This window comes from Notechis scutatus, chromosome 1, assembly GCF_049901735.1.
Source record: "Notechis scutatus isolate UNSWTSFEM ecotype Mainland chromosome 1, rNotScu1.2, whole genome shotgun sequence".
Classification (NCBI taxonomy): Eukaryota; Metazoa; Chordata; class Lepidosauria; order Squamata; family Elapidae; genus Notechis; species Notechis scutatus.
The window spans coordinates 256,719,574-256,733,179 of NC_142009.1; the positions used below are offsets into that span (position 1 = coordinate 256,719,574).

General features: G+C 34.9%; 1 protein-coding gene across 1 annotated transcript in view; it reads right to left on the reverse strand.

Annotated features, from left to right (window-relative positions):
- Positions 1-4,724: 4,724 nt before the first annotated feature.
- Positions 4,725-13,606, reverse strand: part of SLC6A5 (solute carrier family 6 member 5) — a 66,844-nt gene continuing 57,962 nt past the window's right edge. The window contains exons 13-15 of the mRNA XM_026664644.2: positions 12,510-12,610; positions 6,028-6,195; positions 4,725-4,880 (exon numbers count right to left, since the gene is read on the reverse strand). Of these exons, the coding sequence (XP_026520429.2) occupies positions 4,725-4,880; positions 6,028-6,195; positions 12,510-12,610 (425 nt within the window). The remainder of the gene's footprint in view (positions 4,881-6,027; positions 6,196-12,509; positions 12,611-13,606) is intronic.

Genomic DNA, 13,606 nt, shown 5'->3' on the forward strand with positions numbered 1-13,606 from the left:
CCCTATAGGTTCTACATCAAGAATAATGTAGCTTCCCTTTTTTGCATTAATTTTCATTATTACCAAAGTTTCTGCACATGGCTGAGAACCAACCAACCCATGAACACTTTTTAGGTAATCAGGTGTGCTTTAAAACATGCCATGCATATTTTCCTTGTCCTTCCAATGTCCTTTCAAATGCATGTGTTATGAGAAAACCATCTTATCAACTTACTGAATAAGGAGTCAACTTCCAGATATTTATTTTAAGTAATTTTAAGAATTGTTTGGCTTTGCCTTGCTGTGGTTTCATTTATGAACAGAAATGAGATAGCAGACATAAACTCCTCTTTTCCCAATAGAAATGAAATTGAGTCAAATCAACAATTTAAATTATTTGAGTAAAATCAATGGCCCATTTACCAGAAAACTATTTCTACAAACTGATAGCCAGACCCATTCATTCGTTCACTTGGATTTATAAGCTGTCCAATTTTCATGGAGTCCTTTTTTTAATTTAAAATTTCCAAGAATTAAAAAATTGAATTGGTAGCACGTAACATATGTGCTCTTGCTTGGAATATAACTTTTCAATGTTCTATGATATTGTTGCTTTCTTGACTTCCAGGAAAATGTGTTGGCTGCAGGGTTATTACTGTTTCATTTTGATTACTAGAACACTAGCATTTACCTCCAGTAAAGTTTCAAGTAACATGTAATAGACTGTGCTTCCCACTAACATATTGTTGGTAGAGGTGGAAATGGTCTTTAATTGATATTTGTTTGATAATATTTTTACTGTTTTCTTTTGTAATATTTTTGAATGTTCTTTCTGGATGTTCAGGAAGATAATTAAGACATATACAATGTATATTGTATGCATTGTCAGATATACAATTTGATTAGTGTGTGTGTGTGTGCGTGCATGTGTGTGTGTGTGTGTATGGTCAGACTGAAAATAAAATATGCTAGTTTCTTCCACTGTGTTGTTTTTTTTAAAAAAAAAAACTATAGTAATTAATTATTCATTTCCATGAGCAACATATTTTTATTCCCCAGCTACGAATGCCTACAGAAGCTAATTTTCCAGCTCATGTTTATGAAATTTTGTTATGCCAAGAACAAGAGGTAGTTCTTGAAAGCATAACTTGGGCAAGAAATAAATCCCAGAACAAATGCAAAATAGCAGTTTCCCACTGAATCATCTGGCAAAAGGACGCTCAGCACTAAATTTAGGCTGGTAAGCTTGTGAAAAGGACTTAATGCTTCAAGTTACCCGAGGATCAACGAAGAACCTTAAAGGCACATACAACATGCTGACAATCACCTACTCCAGTAGTTCTCAACCTGTGGTCCATTGACCACTAGGGGGCACGATGTCATCACAGGGGACCTGTGAAAGAAATGTTATGATTTATGATTTGAGTTAAATCTTGTGAGTCTGTGGCCAGGGCTCATGGCCACAAAAGATATTTAACTGGAGAAAAGGTTGAGAACCACCAACCTATCTCAGGAACTTTCACACTTGTCCCCTCATTTTCATTGGAACCTTTTGGATGAAAAATCCCAGCAAATTATAATATGTAACATAAATGAGAACAGGGTTAATAGATTTCTTTTTTAATCTATTTTCAACTGATGGCAATTTTTTTAATTATGCTTCTCCTTGGTGGCTCAATGATTGACAGTCACCCAATAGTGGGAAAGAATTGGCAATTCTTATTCATTGGGCAATGCTATTTGCCCCATGAAAGAGAAAGTTCAGCAACAGGATTTCAGGCGACACTTTGTCTAGTCTCAAACCCACTTAAATATCAATTATTTCCATGAAGTGATCTAAACACATTTTTTAAAAACATTTTTTCACTAAAAATAGAGGAAAGTGCTGAACTTTGGCTGGAATACACCCCATTTTATATATTTAATATAAATATAAAATAAATATTTTGAGAAATATTTTTTTAAACTTACAACAAAATTTAGAGTCATTTTAGTTTTCTCTTTTTACATTTACCATACCCCCCCAAGCAAGATGAGATCTGCCTATCTACAAACACAGATTTTAAACACAAAAGTTACCTGAGACCCTGTAATGTGAAGACAAATAGACAAAAGGAATTAAAAACAGTCCCCTGAAAGAAGTACAATTAGTTCAGCTCTTACAAACACAAGGAGTGGAGAAGAAGCAAGCAAGCTATTCAAGAATTCACCACCTCTACACTGGTTGCTAAGATATTTTATCGGGACATATAACAGCCCTAGAACATGCTACATGAACACTGATCACTTTTTAAAACCTCAGAGATGCATGTATAAAGTACAAGAGGATGCTGTAGGTTACAATTGTGCCAATTATTAAAGACATATCTATCTCCCCTATGAGTATTGCATTTACAACGAACTGGTTTGCTTCAGTAGAGTTCATTGTTCTTATGAAGCTCTCGTCTCAAACTACTCAATAAGCTTAAAATTATTTTATAAATCAATACTTGTACAGCACTGTATATACTGCAGGAAAATTCTATGGGCTATACTGTGTGCAGAAATGTAATGCAGAGTTATCTATGGAAGGAATGCCATTGAGCTAAATTCTTGCCCTTTCCTGAATGAGAACGTTTCTTTACCATCACAACTCGTAAAGGTGACTATGGAATTACCACATGTGGGAATGGGTGAATGAAAAAAAAAGAAAGGTGCGCACACCTCAAAACAGTTATTCTGAGGAAGAATCTGTCTTTGTGAAGTTATGTATTATATATCATCATAACAACAACATCTATTACTAATACTACATTTATATAGAATAGGGTCAGGGTTGAGCTATTTCCCTCATCCTGTTGACTGAAAGAGAAGAATACATCAAAAGGCTGTATAAATAACTTTGTAAGAAAAGAGCAGGGGCAAATCACACAGCTGAACTACAGAGCTAAATACTAATAACTGTTCTGTACGTGGAAGCGAAGATATATATTCTGCTATATCCATATAAAGTTAGGCACAAATTATATGATGGCTTCTTCAGAAGTAAAAATTAGAACTCAAAAAGTGAAGAAAGGAACAGAAATCAATCTGGGACCAACCTGACATTAGGACTTCTTCAGTATGCCAAGAAAATCAAGACACAAACAATACTCATCAATGAAGCATTTCTTTTAGGAATAGAAGGATGGGGAATGCTGAATTCTTGAAATTAATAAATTAGTGCATGGGGTGCCCACCTGCCTCACCTTGATATTCTTTTTTAGCAGAGAAATACAGCTTTGTGAGACATGACACAAGTCAGTATGCTTTGCTTTGCTTTGTTTACTATATACAACTTTTTTAAAAAAAATCCTGAAAGGCTTATTCATCTTTCTCCAAATCTATGCCAAAACATCATTTTGTATGAGTGCATTATATTAAAAGGCTGCACGTGGTAAAAAGCAGCTCAGTGATGCCAAAGTGACTAGAAGCCACTGAATGGAAGACATATTGGCAGAATCAGTGGGCCACATTCAACTCCTAGGGCACAATATTGAAGAACTCTGTTCAGACTCAAGTGAAGCCCTTCTGCACTTAGATAGCGAGGTAGGAATCCAGTCTCAGCTGTTGTGTACCATTCTTAGCTGCATATTCTCCTTTGTTTCATGCATCCAAATCCAACTTCACTTCTATGTGTGACAAGCACAGTGACTTTAGAATAAGCTCTGAATGAGCATATATTTCCAGCTACAGTATTTTAAGTTGAAAGCTCAGCTTGTTCAATAAGCAGATTTTTACAGTGGAAAACACTGGCATGAGGCACCAAGTTTCAGAACTGGCCAGGCTTGGCAGCAATAGGCCACTGGTCTGACATGTCTACTATTACATATAAATAGTTGCTATCACACATTTTCATTAAAATACAAGACTGATGGTATCTTGGGAAATACAGGTATGAAAAATGGATTTGTCTCGAATGCAGCCCTACTACTTGGTTGTCAGCTTTAGACAGTTTTGCATATGCAGCAATCTGATTCAATGATTCCTATGTCTAATTTAATGTCCCTTAAAATTAATGAGCACAAATATGATACACCCAGCCAGGGAAAGCTGGTCAACTTAACTCATTATCTTTGCTTTGCCCTTGCTGGCATTTTCATATCATATAATTATGCAAAAGATACTTTTGTGCTAGGTTGGTTGGTTGTTTTCTTAAGATCCCAAGAAGATAACAATCACAGGTGTACAACCCCCAACAAGTTAACAACCCAATGCTGTACAAAGTTGCTAATCCACTGGTCTATCAGTAACAGTGAAGCAATGTTCTCTGGGTGTCCATATGGTGTCAGGAATTGCATTATTGTATTCTACCCATGTGGCTGCAACAAACAAACCAAATTATGTAAATTAGCCCTAAGAGCAAAATCGGCCCAGCATTCACAAAACAATTTATCCTACTGCAACATCTGTTACCATTCTACAGTGAAGTATTCCTTCCTGGCACCAATGGATATGAAGAACAAAATCTAGTACTTAAAGTGGTCTATCTAGTGTATACTGTGAGCATGCAACAATAAATCTTACTTCCTAAGGAACCACTTTCAGAGAGGAGAAAGAAAGAAGAAAGAAAGAAAGAAAGAAAGAAAGAAAGAAAGAAAGAAAGAAAGAAAGAAAGAAAGAAAGAAAGAAAGAAAGAAAGAAAGAAAGAAAGAAAGAAAGAAAGAAAGAAAGAAAGAAAGAGAAAGAAAAGGGACTGTACAACATAGCCACAAGAAGGAGAATTACTAGGATTGCATTTCCAATTCAAAATCTTTTGGTGGCAATTTAAGTCCAAGGGAAGATGTTCCCAGTGGGTCTATCATATACTGATAACGTTCACCACGATGTTTAGCCAAAAATGGCCCCCAATCTGGTTGTGGAGAGCAGACCAACTTGAGCCTCTGGAAGGGAAGGGATAATCAGTTACAAATACAGATCAGGATCAGTTGAAATTACTCAATGTTAGTCTAGACAATAATATTAAAGTATCTGCTGTACAGAGTTTGTTTAGTTCAAGATCAATAAATAAAAACTCCATTTATTTATGTAGCCTTCACCATCATCAATTATCTCTCCATTAGAGTCACTAGTGGCTAAACTCAAATGCCACAGCAAATGTGCTCAGTTGCTTAACCAAATCATCTGAGCAGTTGGTTCCTACATGAAGATAATATGACTTCTGCTTAGCAAATTTCTCAAAAAATGCAGTGATGACCAGAAATGTAATAAACAGCAGGAAATGAAAAATATGTTTTAATTATCATACTACAATTTTATTTCTATCTGCAGGCAGGAAACTAGGATATTTCTGCAGCTTTTGAGGCAATGAAAATCTGAATTCTGTGTTCAAGATATAATTTGGTACATGTTATACAGAAAAAAGGAAACATATTTATGACAGTATTAAAGGGAACAATTATATGTTTACTACCTATTAAAAGCAATTGAGTCTCCATACCAATTATTTTAATTCTTGCTTAATTACCACTTTGCAACTTATGCCTCCCCAATCAATTGTAATAAACTGAGCAGCTCAGGAAATATTCTGGTGAAAATGAAATATGAACAAATTGTTTCAGATGGAATTGGGGGAATTTTCACTGGAAGCCTATTTCTCCAGTAAAAATAAATAATTACTGTACTTTTAAGGGTAGAAAGCTATTATAAATCAACTTTAAAAGTTTCTAGAATATCACTCTTATCTTTGTTGTTTGGGTAATATGAGAGGCCCTAAGCAAAATACACAAACTGGTTTTTCCCCATTTTTTTACCTATTACAGTGTGTCCGTCACATTGGAACTATCTGCAGTATGAAATTTTCTGGATATTTCCAATTATTTCTTACAGGTACATATGTTAAAGGTATGTTTTGAATTCATCTGATCCTAACAGTCATCCTCCAGCTGCTGATCATTTATCCAAAGGAAACAATAATCAATAATAACCACAGAATAAAACTTTCTAAACATGATTTTGGAAACATATGATAGGCCAATCCTACGCTAAATTCTGAAAAAAGGGGAGTGGAATAGAAAGCATAGGAGTTACCTCAATGAAGTTCCCAGGAGCTAGATGCATTTTTATCACAAACATAACAGGAATCCAAATAACAGAGCAAGCCAACATCAACCATCCTAGTATCATTGACCAGCCTGGATAATGATAGGTACCATAAGTCATTGGCTCCCATTGATAGAAGCTGAAGGAAAGGATGAACTAGGAGGGAAAAAAAAACACGTTTGATTATCATCATGTTATGAAATGAATGCAATTTTTACGAAAGTATATGTATAGATATATTACTTCATAACAATAAATGACTATACAGGTAGTCCTCAACTTAAAACAGTTTAGTTAACTGTTTGAAGTTACAACAGCACTGAAAAAATGACTTATGACTGTTTTTCACACTTACAACCATTGCAGCATCCCCGTAGTCACATGATCAAAATTCAGGTGTTTGGCAACTCTTTCATATTTATGATGGTTGCAGAGTCCCAGGGTGATGTGAACCCTTTTGCGACTTTATGACAAGCAATAGAAAAAACAGATTCACTTAACAACCATGTTACCAGTTTACCAACTGCAGTGACAAATATGGCAAGAAAAGTTGTAAAACAGGGCAAATTAACAAATTTCTCAGCAGCATAAATTTTGGGTTCAGTTGCAATCATAAATTGAGGACTACCTGTATATGATCAGATTTAAGGCAGATTTAGTGTAAATATTATATAACTCAATGGAAAAAGTTAGATATTTTTGAGGAAATGAAACCACATTATTATATCTATGGTTTTAAAAAAGTTATTATGCAGTCTATTGGCAGCATAGCTTAATGTAATTATCTTATTAGTCCACCCCATTTATAGTATAAAGAGCCACATGTCTGTATGTCAGTGCATAGTTCGATATCCTCTGTGAACTGCATATGGATACAATAATTTAATGGAGATTTATCAAAGAGAACATATAAAAATGACTGAGTTTACTTCAGGTAAACAAGGATCAATTCAAACTGTAAGCTTAATTATTCCAAGGTATCAAATGTTAATTTTATTGAATGTCTCAACCAAAAGACATTTTAAGCAAAGGCTTTTTAATGCATCTTCAATAGCCTCATATATAGGAAACATATTGTATTTCATTGTTCCATAGCTAAATTGGTTCCCTCTTTTCCTGCTATGGAACAAAAAGAAGAATATATTTAGATGAGGATTTATGCAAAAAAAATGGCTGAAAAGTTTCTTTTGCTTAAATCCACATTCAAGGATTGCTGTATTGCTGTTTTTTTAAAGTAGCTAAGGGATAATACAAATAACAGCTGCACACCAATGTTGTATTGCTAAGGAACTCAAAGAAAAAAATTTGCAAGTATTTTAGAGGCATTTAGAAGAAAGTGTAAACTGCAGCCAAAGGTACTCTGTTTGGATCCTGAAATATAAAACAGATAACCTGTACTGCTGAGAGTCGCACCTGGTGGGACAATAACTGGTAATCTGGGACAGGCAGGGGATTTGGACTAAGCTTAATCTCCTTGACCCACCTGCACCTATGTCAGCTTGCAGTGACAGTAAGGCAAAAAAAGAGCCAGCCATGTCTGGCACCAATAGCTAAACTGAATGGCAGAGATACATCTTTGCAGAACTTGGCAGATGACTGCCTATTTTCAATTCCCCCAATGCTGCCACAGGGCAATCTGTTCCTGCTACCAGAGTGCACCTGCTCAGGAATAATGAGAGAGAGAGAGAGAGAGAGATGTGTATGTATGTATGAGGAAAGGGAAAGAGTTTGTGTTTCCTAGATGCTTAATTCCTAGCATTATTCTATATTCCCTGCAGCAAGCCAAATCCTTGGGTTACATGATGTGCTTAACACTGTTGTGTGACTTTCTAGAGCAGGGGGGTCAAACTCGATTTCATTGTGGGCTGCATCAGGGTTGTGATCGACACAACCCTGGGGGGGGCTGGAGGTGTGTGCCCGGGGGTGGGGGTGGGCAGGGTGGGTGTGGCCAGCTTAATGTCACCTGTTTTAGGCTGTGATGACCTCCTGCAGCCCTTTGCCAATGAAAACAGAGCCGTTGTCAATGAAAACAGGCAGGCTGAGCATGGCCCTCCCAAGCTCCATTTTTGCTGGCACAAGCACCATGGGCCGGTCTTTTGCTGTTTCCAGGGTAGCCCCATGGGCCATATCTGAGCGCCCTGTGGGCCATATCTGGCCCCTGGGCCTTGAGTTTGACACCCCTGTTCTAGAGCAATCCATGTAGAAATTATTTACTGCTTTCAAGTCAGGCCAGTTGAATCTGGACTGTATTGCCACAAAGGCCTGATACAAATGGTGTTGGTTGCTGATGAACAAAACGTTTGCTGTGGACTGTGTACTTTTTTTTCTCCAGAAGACTCCATACTTTTAACTAACAGGCATTGCCGTGCTGAAACACAAGGCTTTAATCTTCAGCTGCACTGAAGTTTGGGCTTCAGTCATATCTGATAGGATTAAAGCAGGTTTTCAACAGCTGAATGACTTCAATGCATGAATGATAACAACGTCCTTCCAAGTGTTTGCTTTGCCTTCTGAAGGTTAAAAAAAAAGAGAGATACGTTACTATAGAATTTATGGATTGGGAATTTATTTATTTATTCCAAACAATACCAATAAAAATACATAAAAATTACTTTGTGGAACTTAACAAGATAATTACCAAATTTATCTGGCAAGGGAAAAAACCGAGGATAAACCTAAAGGCAATGCAGGATGTGAAGAGCAGGGGAGGTATGGCACTCCCAAATTGGGAATTATACTATAGGGCAGCCTCCTTACTTTGGTTGAAAGAGTGGGTAAATCTGTCGAATAAAAGGATCTTATTTTTAGAAGGCCATGATTTTCAGAGGGGATGGCACGCATTTTTATGGGGCACTGGAAAAATTAAGCAGAAGTATTTCCACAGACATATAATTAGAGATTCCTTATTGGCTAATTGGAACAAAATAAAAAAAAACATTATTTAAAAATCCCAATCTGGATCTCAATGATGGAGGCGATCATACATCCAAATAATTTAGATCTTAATAAAATGATAAAATACAAAGACCTTCTTGATGCGCAAGGAACTTTAAAATCATGGCAAGATCTCCAAGAACAAGGGCTACAGGTAGACCGGTGGGCTTATTTGCAAATTCAAAGTAGATATAGCCAGGACAAGAAAATTTTTGGAATTTATACTAAGGCACAACAATTAGATAAAATCCTATTAGGTCCAGATAAAAAAAATAAAACTAAATTTTATAATTACTTATTAGAGATGGAATTAGAAGAGGAAGTAGTCAAAGGCAATGATAGCTTGGAGCAGAAACATAGGATGTAGCATTACATTATTAGAATGGGAAAAGGTTTGGACAAGGAATAATAAAATTACAAAATCAGCAGCATATAAAGAAAATGCCTATAAAATGTTTTATACATGGCATCTCTCACCCTCGAGAATAGTGAAAATGTCTCCTAACATGAATCTGAATTGCTGGAAATGTAAAAAGAAACACGGAACATTCTTTCACATGTGGTGGTTCTGCACTGAAGCCCAAAGATACTGGCATAGAATAAAAAAATGGTTAGAGGAAATAACGGTGGAGCAAATTGAATTAAAACCAGAATTCTTCCTATTGGGGATATTTAATAGACAAATTTCTAAAAATGTCAAAATATATAATACTGCATATTCTTACTGCAGCCAGAATAACTTTTGCACAGTGTTGGAAACAAGCAGATATTCCAACAGAGGAAATGGTTATTCAGAAGATAACAGCCTGTGCAGAGATGGCTAAGTTAACCTTGGCACTTAAGGAAAAAGAAACATCAAAATATTATAGAAGCTGGGAATGCTGGTATGACTGGATAGAACAAAAATAGAAAATATATTAGTAAACAATGTAAAATTTAAAAGAGGTAGTAATTATATATTCGCAATAAGATGTATTTGTAAATATATCACCAATATTGATAACAAACAAGGAACCATCAACTGTTGATAGTAAAATTGTTAGTTTTTAATCATTTTCTTTTTTCCTTTTTCTTTTTTCTTCTGTGTGTTGTGTATGTGTTTGTTTGATATTTTAGTTTTATAATCAATAAAGTTTGTAAAAAAAAAAGAATTTATGGATTTAGGAAAAATGAGTCTTAAATCAGAAAATACCTTGTCTAACTGAGAAACCTTTTTCCCTAATGCAGTGTAAATACAAACTTTTGTTTGTTTCTTATTCTGTATCCTTCTGGATTATAGCTGAGCAAGATCACTGTCAAACATGGATTACCCACCGTTCAAATCTCAATTTTGTATATAGCATTACTTTTGGGGATCTCTAACCACCTTAACCTTAAAATCCTAAGCATGTGTGTAGAGACTAAAGATAATTCTGCTTGGAGCAGAGGAGGAACAAAGAATACAATACAAATAAAAATCTTGTCCTATAATTTTTAAAAAGTAGGCAAGGTTTCCATGCCATAATATGATGATTTGAGATTATAGCCAATGATTTGGGCATATAAACCCCCCTTTTTCTTTCTCATTAAACTGTTAGCTATATTTAGCAATGATGACATATGTGTATACTGTGGAAACTCTTATGACAAAAATGCAATAGATGTAATTGTGTACCAAAAAATGCATAAATTTAAAAATGCATAAAACTCATTCTATGGTGACTTTTAAACATAGGATGACAAATCAATGCAAATCCAAGTCAAAGTAAAATTATTATTTAAAAAAAAAATAAGAGAGAGAGAGAGAGAAATTGAAACACATTTGCCTTTATTTATTGTATCTCAAGATTTGTTTTGATTTAAAAGTGGAGTTGCTGCAACAGAGTGACACCTAGTGGCACTGGCAATTAACTGTTCCTAAATTCTCCTGGATGTCTGTCTATCTGTCTGTCTGTCTATCTGTGCTTTTCTTTGGAATACATTAGCTTTGATCTAAAAAAAGGAAAGCTATGTTTACTAAAACAACTTGTCACAATTGCTCAGCTTCAATAAATGAATTTGAGAAATGGAACAACTGTTGTTCTAACGAGTAACAAACAACTTTGCAAGAGACGGCACTGCCCACATACGAATATATGTGTGTTTTTTTTTAATTGTACTTTTAGTGCTACACAGAAAGCAGCTTTATGCCATTTTTATTTTTTAAAAAGCATGTAAACATGCAGCTTATTTTGAGAATTCCTCCAATTATCTGCCATAACAATGAGATATATGTGAATTTTCAGCTGTGGTGCATTCCAAGCATAATAATGGTTTGGAATAGACTAAAGAGTGGTTATATACTGTACATGTTTCTCAACCAATGACATCATTCTGAAAGAACATATGCAGTAATCTTTGGTTTCTTTTAACCATGATGTTGCTAAATGAGCCATATGGCTTGGTTGACATATAATACTACACAATAATGGGCTGATTCAATAAAACCATATCACATTATAGCTTACTGTTAAGTATAAACCAGGGCACTGTTTTCATGTACTAGATTTGTACTAATTATTGCTGGGAAATTTGATTTCGTCAAGACAATTTAGAAAGAACATCTGAGCAACATCCTCTGCTGTCAATATAAGCCTGCGGTCAAGTGCACAATTTTAGCCTTCTGTATCCAAACCTAATGACTATTATATGGGAAAATATCCCCCCCCGCCAAATGATCCTGGCATACATATTCCTGTCATATTAATATGCAATCTCACCATTAAGCAGTTCCCCCATGGCTATTTAAAAGAAAGACATAAAAGCATCCATTAATTGGAAATGTAGTATGAAATATGCAAGATTTCCACAATAAGAAAATTACTATAGAAAGCAAATATTTCTACATGTAGAAAATTGCAATGAGAGCTGTATTATATTGTGAGTATGGACACATATACACACCACCCATACACACACTTTAAAAGTTTGTTTAATTCATATTTATGCAAAATATAATCTAATTTACCCATGGGGGGGAATTCTGGTTACAGTCCACTAAAATTTCTTTTGCTTGGATGCCAAAGATAATAATAGAAGATGCTATGCAGACACACAGTACTTCATTTCAGCACATTTCAATGGGGCTTTTAATGGAGAGTTTCTTGGCATCTAATTAACCTCCACCAGCATAATGCTAGATAAGAATTGAATAGATTATTTATGCATATCAAGTATGAGAACATGGAAGCCAAGTAGCAACATTAAAAGGAAAGATAACATCCAGTGAAAAACGTTCATGCTGAGGTATATTCCGGTGCTTGAAATGTACATAAATGTAATTGTAATGTTTAAATACACCTTAGAAGTCTGTATTTTAGCTTCATAGTTTTTGCTTCTATAAAAACCATATTTAACCTAATGTATGTTTGTGCCATTAATAGCAACCAATATTAAAAAAAAAAACTGCCCAGACCATCTATAGAGTTTTATATATATAAAATTTGATGGCATATAAATACCGGAAATAAATAAACAAGACAATTTCCCCTTTTAACCCCCACTCCTTGAGTTCTTACTGTTAAAATAGTTGGGGTCACAAAAGCCCAACAGACTCTCCAGAATTTATTTGGCTGGAATCCAATCATCATTTCAATGTCTTCACAAAATCTTTGCAAGCCTGTAAAATAAACACATGTAAATCCAAATGCAAAAGAGACTGAGGTACAATTAAGATCTCTGGCAATTTCTCTTGTGTCTAATTATAGAAAGAACAGGCACACTGATTTGTCAGTCTAGCTCTTCAATACATATATTAACCATATCTATAATTTGGATTGCTCCAGTGGTGGTGGGATTCAAAAAATTTTACTACTGGTTCTGTGGGCGTGGCTTGGTGGGAGTGGCAAGGGAAGGGTACTGTAAAATCTCCAGTCAGAGGTAATATTTGCTGGTTTTCCAAACTACTCAAAATATCCGCTACCGGTTCTCCAGGACTGGTCAGAACCTGCTGAATACCACCTCTGGATTGCTCATATGCTCATTCATTGCTCATTCTAATAGATGAATTACAAAGTTTATATAAACATTAGCTTAATATATTGCAATATAAAGAATAATTATGAACACAACCTGGGGTCCACAGCAACATATACTTAAGAGTCTTACTGTTATACTGAAGCAATTTTTTAAACTGATGAAGGAGATATATAAATATTTGGAAAATGAGTTGAGGTTCTCACTTTCAGAATTCTGAAATTGCTTTCTTAAAAGCAAATTGAGCCATATTGTGAAAATATGATTCTTTTCTATTTGATTTAGTAAAATCTGAATAATATTCACAGCTAATATTTCTTTTCATCAGCTGGGTTTTTTAAAATGCCCTTAGATAAACAAAAATCATTCATTTTTTATTGGGTTCTGTTATTTTAGATATTTATACAACATATAATTTTAAAAAGCTATAAGTATGTGCCCTAATCTCAAGTCAAAAATAAAAATTTAGGGGGAGGGGTATTTAAGAATATTTTGGATATAAAGCTTTGGATTCTCCAATAAGGAAAAGAAATCAAGGCCTGAAATTTAACTTTGAAATTGTTCAACAATAATACAATATTATTGTAAATGTAACATGAAATACCACAAAGAAATCCAGATAGTTTTCCATTAGCAGCAG